The 13,877-nt window shown below is 45.1% G+C and overlaps 1 protein-coding gene across 1 annotated transcript; it reads right to left on the reverse strand.

The window, feature by feature from the left end:
* Nucleotides 1–3,169: 3,169 nt before the first annotated feature.
* LOC134539199 (pikachurin) lies at nucleotides 3,170–5,125 on the reverse strand. The gene is made up of 3 exons (XM_063381403.1): nucleotides 5,028–5,125; nucleotides 4,255–4,485; nucleotides 3,170–3,209 (listed from the first exon to the last, which is right to left on the reverse strand). The coding sequence occupies exons 1-3, from the start codon at nucleotides 5,057–5,059 to the stop codon at nucleotides 3,170–3,172; spliced, it is 303 nt and encodes a 100-aa protein (XP_063237473.1). The 5' UTR covers nucleotides 5,060–5,125.
* Nucleotides 5,126–13,877: the final 8,752 nt, after the last annotated feature.

A 13,877-nucleotide genomic window follows, 5' to 3' on the forward strand; every position in this document is an offset into this window, starting at 1 on the left:
GAAAGTTCAAATGGGAAAGTGGTTACAATGGTTATCATGCAGCTTCTCCTCCCGAAAAGCCTAGTACAAGAAGAGCTAAAAGAAATGCAAGATGGTACATTGATTGGCCATCTTGGAGTAACTACAACTCTACCCAAGATTCGTCAGCTCTACTAGTGGTGAGTTCATCAGTATGTAGAATCTTGGTGTAAACAATATGACACGTGTTCAGCCAATAAGGCTGTACAATAGTCGTGGACAAATGAGGTCTTACAATGTTGGATCCCCATTTGAGAGGGTAACTACTGACATTGCTGGGCCATTCCCCAAAACTAAATATAGCAAGCCAAGGTTGTGGCTGACCACCAAGATTGGGGTCTTCATATCAAATTATTTCTGATGGAATATGTGACTCGACTGGACTGACTCCTGTGAGTATTGTGTTTGGACAAGAGTTGAGACTACCCTGTGATGTTAAGTTTGGCCATCCTGGCCGAGAGCCAACCAGCCCCACCGACTATGCCTATCATCCCGAGAAGGATATGAAAATTATACATAACGAAGCTTGTAGAAACCTTCGATTAGATGAGTACAAGGTACAATCTGGATGCTAACTACAAATGATTTTAGAAAGGTGATTTGGTGTGACTATACAACACACAATGAAAGAAAGGCAAATGCTCTAAGCTTTAAGTGACGTGGGCAAGCCAATACGAAGTGTTTAAACGACTTAAAGATGTGGTATATCGCATCCAGAGAGGTAAGAGAGGTCGAATAAAAGTCACTTGGACTGACTGAGGGAATACATCGGAAGATATGTGTTGCCTTCTCGGGACGAACATGCTTTTGGAAGGCAGGGAGAGCAGTGTTATGAGTCTAGTGAGAAGCTCATCAGCCAGCCGGCCCGTATGCTTGCATGTGTATGAGATGCGATACATTACTGATACACGCCTAATCCAATTAGCAACTCCCTTCTCTCACCAGCGTGAAGTGGCATAACTAGGACAAAATTGCTCTGAAAGCTTCGGGTGTCAAATGGACCCTGATAATGAGGCATTTCTAAGGGTAGAAGACCGTTCCAGAAGGTATACATGTTTTAAATCTAACTGGTGATAAAAAAAAACCGCAAAATTTCTGGGTCTCTATCTGGAAGTATTTAGCCCACACATACCCTACACTTCTGTTATTGGTACCGATAGAGGTACCGCAATGTCGAAACATTGGACTCGCCTTCCGAAGAACACGAGTTTGAATCCCAAGATTTTATTTGTGCATTGTGTTGGTTGCAATGCATCAGTATCTAACGACAACATTATCGAAGAATCGTAAACCCAAAATAAAGTATGTTTTTAAAACATGTGAAGCATATCAGTGAATCTTGACTGCGGATGTCGGCGATACATTACCGATGTAAAGGCCAGTGTTGGTGTTGAGCTGCTTGAGGAAGCCCGGCGCTCGACTAGTCATGGCTGGTCCATTGTCCACCGACAGCGATCCTTCTTGCTCGTTCCTGAGGACACACACACACAAACATTAGCTGTCTTACGTTAGTAGAGGCAACATTCACAGAAATACTATGACAATAAAAAATCTTCAAATACATGGTATACTGAATCATTATTTTTCTTTAAGGGCATCAGATACAAATTTAAATATTTTTCAACCTTTGCATGTAGTTTTTTTTTTTCAATTAAATTAATGTATTAGAATGTAGTTAGAATGCAAGAACATATTTCTAAAAGATCTTTAAAGCTATCACATCCACGAATAAACAGTTGACCTATTTTGACTAATAACTATAGCCACAAATATTTCAAGAATTCATTTCTCTCCAAACAAGACTCAATTTGCTTACATGTAATCAAGCATTTTTTTATGTTCATTAGTCAATAATAAGGCCGTATTTTTTAACGGGTTACACGTGACTAAGCAATCACCTTTTCTCCTTGTCCTTAATTGGCTTAGAGTCGTCAAGGGAGCTGTAGTCCAATCATAAGCGTGAAGCAGATGCATATGTGCATTAAGTCTACTTTTCAACACAATCAACAGGTGGAATATTTGTGGTTCTACTGATGATAAATGTGGTAAATAAATAATTTCTCCAATATGGAGGGTTGATTTTAAAAATGTTAAAAATTTAAAACTCTTTAACAACTGATGGAAAACAAAGATAAGATAGTTCAAGAGGCAGATAGGAACCTTTTGTTCAGCCAAAAATTTCTGGATCAGAAATGAGATGTGGAATGGCGCCTTGACTTAATGAAGGAGGAAGCCAATGGCCCATTTTTCTGATATCCGTTTCGCAAACGAATGCGTTGTTTGAAATCCATGATTTGAGATGTGGAAATTCGAGAATTTATTAGGTCACAACTTAGAATGAAAATCTTCACACTCTCGCTCCGTGTTCATGATTGGACCGCAGTTATCGGGACACGCCCCTCTACAACCATCAGCCAACCATGACCAACTAGGAGAGAAGTAAGCGAATTAGGTAGTGTCAGCTAATAAGACTACAATTGTTCTCACTAAGAAATCAACCAATGGGAAAGCAAACATAAGTTGAGCACACCTATGACTGAGACGAGATGAATCTATGAAACTTCCAAGTCTGTATCCATGATGCGCGACAGACACGGCAAAAGTGACCTCACTCTTCCTGCTGTGGAAGCCGACTGTCAAGTCACAACTTGTTCAAACTTGACACTGGCTATCTCAATGGATCAGGCTATCAGGCTATTACTTCAAATAGATGTAGCGTCAGCAGTTGCTGCTATAAAAATTCATTCACCGTATTTTTTTTGATCACGCCTCGTATACATCATATGGCGAGGGTCGTGGGTTCGAACCAAACACCCCGACATAACTAAAAATTTTGAGCACTGAGTGTGCATCCAAGAGGTTCGGGCCCCACTATAATCTCGAAGGACCCGTTGCGTTTTAAGCCTCTATGCGTAACCAGGTGAGTTAAATCAAAATTGGCGAGGCCAGATTTCTTGACACTTGTCGAAAGTAATAAACTTTGTGCATATACGATATGTCAACTTTTACTTGGCATTGTATGAAATTGTTTACAAAAAAACTGCTGACAAAACAACAGAGGCAGAAGGATATAAGACCGCAGGCTTTACTCTTGAAAACAAAACAATTAATTTCAAACTAGAGCGCAGGCTTCAAGGGCCTGAGTCTAAGGTTAATTATTGGCTTCAGAGTTTAGACCAAGTCCGCGACGGCTGCGACAGGACATGCCGAACCGTCGGGCACAGCGTCACATCCACGGACACGGCCTCAGCCCAGAAGCCAAGAAGCGGTTGGCAAATCCGAGGCAAGTGACATGGCCCATTATACGGGGCAGGGGTTCCCAACTTGTGAATGCTCGAAATGCACAAATGAAAAAAGAAAAAAAAAACCTAGGCAGGATAGCGGGCCGCAGTTTAATAATATGCCGATTTTCACATAAGTATGCAAATATAACAGAGTTACCAGTATGGATAAACCTGGTATATACCTGGTTTAGTTAAAATATACACGCTCGGCTCAGGCGGAACGTGACAAATGAGTCATGCTTTCTCGTGCGTGCAGCCGGCGTTCATCGATTTATAAAGACGTTATCACGTCAAAAGAGGCTATAATTTTGAAGAGAAACATTGATCGTCAGTTTTGTTTTTGAAAATAATTCGCGGCCGCCAGTTGGCAGCCCGAGTACACTCCACTTGCCCTAAAGTCATTCGACCTAAAATGAATTTCGGCTGAATGCCTGTTAGTTCGAATGACAAGTAGGGCCTTTTAGGCGAATTGACTTTAAGGGCAAGTGACGTTTAGTAGATATGACTTTTAGGGCAAATGACTTTTAGGTCAAGTGACTTTAAGGGCAAGTGACGTTTAGGAGATATGACTGTTAGGTCAAATGACTTTTAGGTCAAATGACTGAAGGATTATTTAAAATTTTAGGTGAAGTGACGTTTAGGAGATATGAATTTTAGGTCAAATGACGCGCCAGTTGGCAGCCCCAGCTAGGGAGAGAGAGGGAGGGGAAGCCTACAACTCACGTAGTTTCGGTTCCCTACCACGTTCGTGCAACTTCGGATTTCTCTCAAAAATTGAAATTTAAAAAATGCTTGTTTTCATTGGAAACTTCTGATTTAGGCGGCTGAAGTGGCGTTAGTACCAAAACGCAAAATTTCGGAAATCTCCGGAAAAATTCTTGCAGGGAACCGAAACTACGTGAGTTGTAGGCTTCCCGAGAGGGAGGGAGAGGGAGATGCTGGCGCGGCTCGCCTGGTGGCCTTGAGGCGGTGCCACAGGCCGTCGCTGACGACGGTGTAGTTGTAGTCGACGCGCGCCTCGCCGCCGCCCAGGTTGAAGCGGAAGTGCAGGCGGCCGGCGGACAGCCCCAGCGCCACGCAGTCGCTGCTCGAGGTCATGTTGCGGCGGCCACTCCACAGCAGCAGGCCCGACTCAGAGGTCGTGCGGAACCGCATGTTGATGCTCAGCTTGTAGTTCACGATCCTGCCGCCACAGAACACACCGTCACTTGTCATCCCAACACAAACATTCCTGTTACACACACAGATATTCGTAAATTTGTACATTCACACAAAAAAAAATGTATCAGGGGCGTAGCCAGGGGGGGTGGGGGGTGGGTTTAGGGGTTCAAACACCCCCCCCCCCCCCTTAGCACCAAATCTTTAATTAAATTTCTTATTCATCACTCTAACCAATTTCATATTAAAAATTAATAAAATGTTTTACCATTACAATATTTAAAATTTAAGTACCGAAAACTGCTAAAATAGCACTATTTTACACCTTAAAATCCAAATTTTCCCGGGGTAGAACCCCCGGACCATCCCCTTTAATACGGGGGGGGGGGGGGGGGGGGTTGTTGCATGCTTCTTAACACCCCCCGTACACAATTTCTGGCTACGCCATTGAACTGTATCAATACAAAAATAGCGTTCGCAGTAAATACTCGCTTCGGATTCTTACCCGGGCATTTATGTTTCGTATTGTCCCAGTACCTTCAATAAAAGTTATTTGTAAACTGTTACCTGAATAGCTTGCGAGTATTAACGGCGCGCATTAAATAAGCACAATAAAACCACACATTTCAATCAAATGGTTTGAATATTAGATTTTATTTTTCCATGGTTTAAATAAGGTTATGCTTTGAAGGAGAGCCCACTTAAAATATAAAATTATGCGCCAATTTTCGTAAAAAAAAATACTCAGTACTATCTCGAAAAAAGGTATTTAATATAGCTATGCAAAAATAACAATAGCCTAGTGTTGTATATAGCTACAATATTTTTCTAGTAGTATTGCGAACTACTTCTTCTCAACTGGTTTCAGAAAAAGTAAAAGTACAGAATTTTTTTTTTTTGTATTGATGGATAGATATTTGAGTGGGAAAATTTTCCGACGAAAAATATAACCACATATATTTTTTTTTTCGGAAACTTATACTATTTTTCTCATTACCAACATCAATATTCATATATTTTTTTAGATAGGTTACAAACTTTTTATTGGTTTCTGGGTCCAGGCCACGTCCTTGTAAATGATGTTTTGCCAGACGTTTCGGCGTGCCTCGCCGCCATTATCAAGGACGATTAGCAACTGAGACTTGGAGTTCTGGCGCAGTATTTACGTAGGGGCCGATCGCAGCTGTAGCAGTGATTGGTGCGTATTTGTCGTCACTTCCGATGGCTGCGCGAAGTGAAGTACGAGCGGCCGCGCACGTCTAAAGAATAGTAGAGAGAGGGAGGGGATGAAGTAAAGGGAGAGACTCCTGGACTGGAATGTCACCCGGGGGCTGACGGTGACTCGCTCCCATTACAGCCACGAGGTCTTGTGCCATTCCATTAACGAGAAGAGAGATACAGTATATATTCCCGTCGCAAGTTTTATCTGGGAAACTCTGTACATCAATTTTGTTCCTTTTCTGGATAACATCTCCCATTTTGACTTGATGTAAGCTTTTGGACATACGCCATTGCTAAAGCACATGTTTGTCTGTAGAAGGAAACTACAAAAACACAAAAGACAAAAACACAAAAGACAAAAACACAAATTAAGCAAAAAATTGCTGTTTTCAACAGGATATAAACACCACATAATATTCCATAACAGGAATATGGTCAACAAAAAAAGGAAAACAAAGAAAATGGACTAACAGAACGAAAAAACCCCCACAAATGATGATAGCACAAAAATATTGAACCCAAAAAAATTCAGCACTACAGACATTCACGTGCTTTAGCAATGGCGTATGTTCAAAAGCTTACATCAAGTCATGCACTCCCATTGCACAAATCTTTCAAAGATAATATCTCCCATTTTGTTCACTATCAGTTGGTTACTCTTGTCTTAACGTAAGTTATATATCCTATCTGCACTATTATTTTTGTTTTCTATGTACATTATCTTCTTTCATATAAATTACTTAGTGTACATATAAATCCTTTGCACAAGTTAATAACTAGACTGAAGTTGCGGTTATTTGATTTTGAACTCTGCACACCGTTTTCGTACACGAAACGTCATGTAGGATGGAAGTAACATTAAAAATAACACGTATGACAAATGTATTTGAAATAAAAATAAAGTATCATTACCATGATTACTCAAGCCAATGCATGCTATGTAAATAAGATTCATTGTTTTTTTTGTTAGTATATTCATGCTTGCTTTTTTAAATTGTACTTTGTGCATATGTACTTATTCTTTTGTGTTGATAAAATTTATAGGTGTATTGTTGAGTAACCAAAACCTGTGTTCAATGTCAAGGTTAGTGTATATGTAAACACATGCGCCTGGTGGAAGGAGTTAGGGATGCTCTCGGTTGTTCGACTTCCCTACGGCACGCGAGATGTCTTCCCGTGGCTCGCCACGAACAACGCTGCCTTCGCCTCTTTGCTTATTTCGAAGGAAAAATGTCTTGAGGAAGTGAAGAGGAGCTGCAGAGGGTAAAAATTGTGTTGGGTGGGGGAGGGGAGGGGGAGGGAGAGATATTCTTCTCCGAGTTCACCGGCTGGGTCGGACGAACGGAGGAACGGGACAGTAGAAGAAAAAAGCACTATACGACGTTATCTGGCTCTCAGAAGCACCGCTGCGGCCAGGGCATTACTGGAGCGAACGTATCCTCCTGCACATTTCTCTGCAGACCGCGAGAGAGCGCTGCGTTTCCTCTTCGGATGATGCGATATGGAGATCGTACAATCCGTGCAGTAAAAAAAATAAATAAATAAAACTGAGTTAATAGGTACATATGTTATTCTTATAAGAGTGAACGAAATTAACATTTTGCCGATACGGACTATCTCATCTTGATGTTACTGGCACTAAAAAAAATATCTTCGGTTTCGAAGTGGTAGGGTTTTTTTTTTTTTTTTTTTTTTTTTTTTTTTTTTTTTTTTTACCAATGTTTAGCTCTTCTCTTCAGGGTTGAGAAATCAGTTGAAGATGCCTGCTGCAATGCAGAGCGGCACGTTGGTACAATCTACCACTTCGACGTGGCTCAACCTCAAAAGACAAGTTAGTTTGTTAGACAAACACCAGGAATACCTGGAATATATTTATGGCATGGAAAGATTTCAATAGCACCGACGTGCTTATTCTTCTATAGTACCTTCACAGCAGCTTGCAGAAGAGTTACACGAACCAAAATGGCAGAATGGGTACACTGTTAAAAAAATTTCTCTTTAAATTTACGGAGAACACTGATTCAAAATGATCCAGGGATCTTCGTAAATGTATGGGCATCTTCGTTAAATTACTTACTTTGAACATGAACCCACAAGAATAATCTTGGTATAATAGAAAAACATTCAAGAACTTGTTAAGACTCCGACAAAAACACACTTGTCCCTTTGACGTGCATACTTCACGGGTAACTCGGAAGTATAAATATGGCAAAGTTTTTACGAAGATACATTTATCTAAAATTGCAAAGAACAATTCTTTTATTTGAGGCCAATTCTTCGTCGCAAAGTCCGCAAATCAACTGTAATTTATGAGTTTAGGTAATTGGATAGCACACTTGGGAAACACCATCCTCAGTGTAGACGGCCCGAAATTGAACCCATGACCTTCCGAGTAAAAGCCGGGCTTTTCGACACGGTGGGAAACGCTTTTAATGAAACAACTGGCCATTTCGCGTAAAGGCGTGGCTTGAAAAATTCCCAGTTCTCCCATCATAAACTGATGGAAATTAAAGTAAATGAACTGATTTTCCAACGAAGAATTCACCTCAAATAAACGAAAAATTCTTCGTAATTTCAGACAGCTGTAGCTTCGTAGAAACTACGCCGTATTTCGACTTCCGAGTTCTGTTTTTATGGTAAACACACACGTAGAAGAAATAATGTTTCTTATGTTTTGAAATTTACCAAGGTTAATTTTGTTGACAATAAGCAAACTTGGTGCCTGTAAATTTACGAAGATAACCAAAAATGTACGATCTTTGGATGATTTGTAACCAGCGTTCTTCGTAAATTTAAGGTGCAGAGAATGTGTGGTTTTGGGACAGTTTGAAGTAAACATTGGCGGAGCGCGTGTGTTTGTTAAGATGAGAATTGGTAAAATCTGCTCGTTTGATTAATATATATATATATATTTTACCAATTCTGGAGATTTTATTTGAGCAGAAGATATTTGGGCGTTTGTCCTGCAAGTGCGAAGCCATACCCACCAGCGCAAACGTGAACACATTGCTTGAGCCCTTTCGTCACTTACTTTATATTTCATCTTCACAGCCTTACTTCCCCTGAAACTGAAAATATTTGGTTTCCCGGAAGTTGTCCTGTGAGCAAGGGCGTATACAGGGGGGGGGGGGGGGAGCGAGAGAAAGGAGAACAGCTAACCCACCCACCTTTTACAAAGTGGGAAACAAACAAGGAGCAACAATCTGTATTTAGGAAAACTCCGTAACCAGTACTCACAAAATACTGTTCAAAATATCTTTTTGACAAACGATATTCGTCTTTTGTTAGTTTTTTATTATCGAATAGCACCATCGACCCTCCAACTCCAAGACTCATGGACCCTCATTTTGTCGAATTTCCAGAAATTTCGCCCCCCCCCCCCCCCCCCCACCTTTTCCCCGTACCCCTATACTCATCAGAACTTTGGCGGATCGCTAGCTGGCAACGTTTGTTGTTAGTTTTTATTATTAGTAGTAATTATTTATAATTATTAACGTAGCCAAAGTTTAATTGTGATCTGTGCTCTTCTCGCTGCAAGGTCGTTTACGTCACCAGCGGTTAGCCAACTAACTGAGCGGAAAAGGTCACCTGCCCCCAACCCGAATAAATACTACTAAAATTATAATCAAGCACCAAGCATCAGCTTTTTGCTCACTACTATACCGTTGAGCCACCATTAATCTTTAAACCGTACACATGTACTATCACACTTAACTTGTCCAACTACTAACTTTAGTACTTTCCTAAATGTCTACACGAGGATAGTAACGGGACTTTTCTAACATGCCCTAGTTGCTATCCAGGTTACTCTACCCGTGTAATCGCTCCGAGTACGCTCATTCTTTTTCTTCTGTCCACGCGTGTACATGTCGTACATGCTGAGAGACATGTGCGTAGTAGATCCCAAGGGGGAGGAAGGGGGTTCTGAACCCCTTTGGAAATATAAAGCCCCTCTCTGAGAGGGGCCCGTTTGTGCTTACAAAATCATGACTGTGAAACGGGATTGATAAACGTAAACTTCAAAACTATGTTTCATTGAAAATTTTCTGTGTATTAAAAAATTTATGGTTATTGCATGCATGTAGTGCTAAAATATGGGGCAGTGCAGACAATAAAAGCACCCTAATCAGAGACGCCATGTGTCTGTTGAAATCCACGCCCGGACCTCCTAGAGAGAATCGCGGCCCGTGAAGACGTATTGCGATGGGGGAAGCCTAACATGCACACAAAGTTCTGCCATTCCCGATTACACCGAAACAATTCACCTTCGGCCAACCTCGGGTTTATTTATATACATTTATATTTATCTGTTTATTTAAAGGAGTTATACTAACCTAACTAACCGTCCATAGTGTTTTAAAGTGTTTCAATGTAGCTTAACGAAAGACCACTTTATATGTTTTAATTCATTTTTCCTGCGCAAAAATTAAAAAAAATCCCGAAGTTGGCCGAAGATGAAATGCTCGGGTGGAATGGGGAATGGCAGAACTTAATGTGCATCTTAGGTCTCCCCATTGCGACGGTGAGGCGTGGAAGAGGCGCACCGACCTCTTCATGGTGTCCGGGTCGCTGAAGTGCAGGAAGCTGTCGCCGCCGAAGCGCGGCACGGCCACGTCGTCCAGGATGACGGGCGCGGCGTGGCGGCTGCACTGCGGGTCCTGCTGCTGCTGCTGCTCCTGCTGCGAGGCGCCGCAGTCGCACGTGAAGTAGTCCATCTGCGGCACGCAGCGGCCCCGCTCGCCGCACGGCCGCGCCGCGCACGGGTGCGGGCAGTTGTCCACGTTGGCCCCGCCCAGCGCCGCCGACACGATCTGCAGCGGCCGGTCGTTGATCACCACCTGCCGCGCACGACACATGGCATGGCCGGGCGTTGATCACCACCTGCCGCGCACCACACATGGCATGGCCGGGCGTTGATCACCGCCTGCCGCGCACCACACATGGCATGGCCGGGCGTTGATCACCGCCTGCCTCGCACGACACATGGCATGGCCGGGCGTTGATCACCGCCTGCCTCGCACGACACATGGCATGGCCGGGTGTTGATCACCACCTGCCGCGCACCACACATGGCATGGCCGGGCGTTGATCACCACCTGCCGCGCACCACACATGGCATGGCCGGGCGTTGATCACCGCCTGCCTCGCACTACACATGGCATGGCCGGGTGTTGATCACCACCTGCCGCGCACCACACATGGCATGGCCGGGCGTTGATCACCACCTGCCGCGCACGACACATGGCATGGCCGGGCGTTGATCACCGCCTGCCTCGCACGACACATGGCATGGCCGGGCGTTGATCACCACCTGCCGCGCACCACACATGGCATGGCCGGGCGTTGATCACCACCTGCCGCGCACCACACATGGCATGGCCGGGCGTTGATCACCACCTGCCGCGCACCACACATGGCATGGTCGGGCGTTGATCACCGCCTGCCTCGCACGACACATGGCATGGCCGGTCGTTGATCACCACCTGCCGCGCACCACACATGGCGTGGCCGGGTGTTGATCACCACCTGCCGCGCACCACACATGGCATGGCCGGGCGTTGATCACCGCCTGCCTCGCACGACACATGGCATGGCCGGGTGTTGATCACCACCTGCCGCGCACCACACATGGCATGGCCGGGCGTTGATCACCACCTGCCGCGCACCACACATGGCATGGCCGGGCGTTGATCACCACCTGCCGCGCACCACACATGGCATGGCCGGGCGTTGATCACCACCTGCCGCGCACCACACATGGCATGGCCGGGCGTTGATCACCACCTGCCACGCACGACACATGGCATGGCCGGGCGTTGATCACCGCCTGCCTCGCACGACACATGGCATGGCCGGGTGTTGATCACCGCCTGCCGCGCACCACACATGGCATGGCCGGGCGTTGATCACCGCCTGCCTCGCACGACACATGGCATGGCCGGGCGTTGATCACCACCTGCCGCGCACCACACATGGCATGGCCGGGCGTTGATCACCACCTGCCGCGCACCACACATGGCATGGCCGGGCGTTGATCACCACCTGCCGCGCACCACACATGGCATGGCCGGGCGTTGATCACCGCCTGCCTCGCACGACACATGGCATGGCCGGGCGTTGATCACCGCCTGCCTCGCACGACACATGGCATGGCCGGGTGTTGATCACCACCTGCCGCGCACCACACATGGCATGGCCGGGCGTTGATCACCACCTGCCGCGCACCACACATGGCATGGCCGGGTGTTGATCACCACCTGCCGCGCACCACACATGGCATGGCCGGGCGTTGATCACCGCCTGCCTCGCACGACACATGGCATGGCCGGGTGTTGATCACCACCTGCCGCGCACCACACATGGCATGGCCGGGCGTTGATCACCACCTGCCGCGCACCACACATGGCATGGCCGGGCGTTGATCACCGCCTGCCTCGCACGACACATGGCATGGCCGGGCGTTGATCACCACCTGCCGCGCACCACACATGGCATGGCCGGGCGTTGATCACCGCCTGCCGCGCACGACACATGGCATGGCCGGGCGTTGATCACCGCCTGCCTCGCACGACACATGGCATGGCCGGGTGTTGATCACCACCTGCCGCGCACCACACATGGCATGGCCGGGCGTTGATCACCACCTGCCGCGCACCACACATGGCATGGCCGGGCGTTGATCACCGCCTGCCTCGCACGACACATGGCATGGCCGGGTGTTGATCACCACCTGCCGCGCACCACACATGGCATGGCCGGGCGTTGATCACCACCTGCCGCGCACGACACACGGCATGGCCGGGCGTTGATCACCACCTGCCGCGCACCACACATGGCATGGCCGGTTGTTGATCACCACCTGCCGCGCACGGCACATGGCATGGCCGGGTGTTGATCACCACCTGCCGCGCACGACACATGGCATGACCGGGCGTCGATCACCACCTGCCGCGCCGACACATGGCATGAGGCGGCGCTCTGCCGGTGGCGACCCTCATTGCCATCAGAAACAACCTACAAATACGCGTGACAGAAGTGAAACTTATTGATTATTAGGTATATATATTATTAGTATTTTCATAGTGAAACTTCTTTACTAAGCGGGTAAAAATTTTCGAGCGTTACGAAAATTCCGATCACATGAGGGTAATAGTTAGGTAAGTGGTGGGGAAACCGGTAGAGGAGGATAGTGCGTCAGCGGCGACGCCACTTCAACGCATGCACTAGCGGTCGAGCAGGAAGATGACAAGGGGGTGGGGGGGATAGGTAAGTAGCGTAGCATGCTGTATGCTAGTGAGGAGTGGACAAACACAAGCAGCTCACGAGAATACCGTAGCATCAATGCTGCGTTATTTCTACCCCTCTCCTGCCGTGTCCCCTTCCGGCCGTTACAACAAGCACACAACATTCTTTAAATGATTCGTGAAATGGGGAGTTTTGATTTAATACAATTTAGTGGACATACGCCAGTGCAGTTTTGCACTGTTTTCCATGGAAATAATTCAGAACACAAATCAAGATATAAAAAATGAAATTTTAAACTTACAGAAAACAAGCCTAAATCAGATATATCAAACAGACAAACCCAACGATGTTCGTAAACAGGTATTATGGACAACATAACGACGGCAGCACAGACAAACACACTCATACTTAAATATTAGAAGCATAAGAATCCCGTGTATGGAATGTAACTTTAATTTTATTTGCATTATTGTTGCAATTTATGTCATGAATAAAATAATAAATTAGAATAAACATTTAATATATTTACTGATTTTCTTTTTTAAATTTATCTCGGTTTTTTTATTAAATTAAATATAAACTTCATTCACGTGTTTATATTGATGTTGAATACTAGGTATTTAAATTTTTAAATTTATTTTAATTTATAACTTACCAATTGTATGTATAATATCAATCCATGCCTTTTATTATTTTATTTATATTAATTATTTGCATGAAAATTAGTTTTTTTTACTACGCCATGTAAGTATCACTTCAAAGTTCGTATATAAGAACACGCACCCATATTTTTCGTAATTAATTTTATTTAAGAACGATTTCTAAATTCGTTACACGATACCTACTTGCATTTGTGGTTCTGTTCCATATATTTTCAACATATGTTAACCAAATGTAACTATCGTAGGTGTAGAAAGGCGCGCAAGTCTTCGTAACCATCATCACTTGCGC

This window comes from Bacillus rossius, chromosome 1 (assembly GCF_032445375.1).
Source record: "Bacillus rossius redtenbacheri isolate Brsri chromosome 1, Brsri_v3, whole genome shotgun sequence".
Classification (NCBI taxonomy): Eukaryota; Metazoa; Arthropoda; class Insecta; order Phasmatodea; family Bacillidae; genus Bacillus; species Bacillus rossius.

Excerpts from the sequence above, each read along its gene's own strand:
- LOC134539199 (XM_063381403.1), bottom strand. The coding sequence starts at position 5,059 with ATGCGCGCCGTTAATACTCGCAAGCTATTCAG. Across the intron at positions 4,486-5,027 it reads AATACTCGCAAGCTATTCAG|GATCGTGAACTACAAGCTGA; the intron begins GTAACAGTTTAC and ends CTGTGGCGGCAG. Across the intron at positions 3,210-4,254 it reads CACCGCCTCAAGGCCACCAG|CCGTCGCGGACTTGGTCTAA; the intron begins GCGAGCCGCGCC and ends GTCCTGTCGCAG.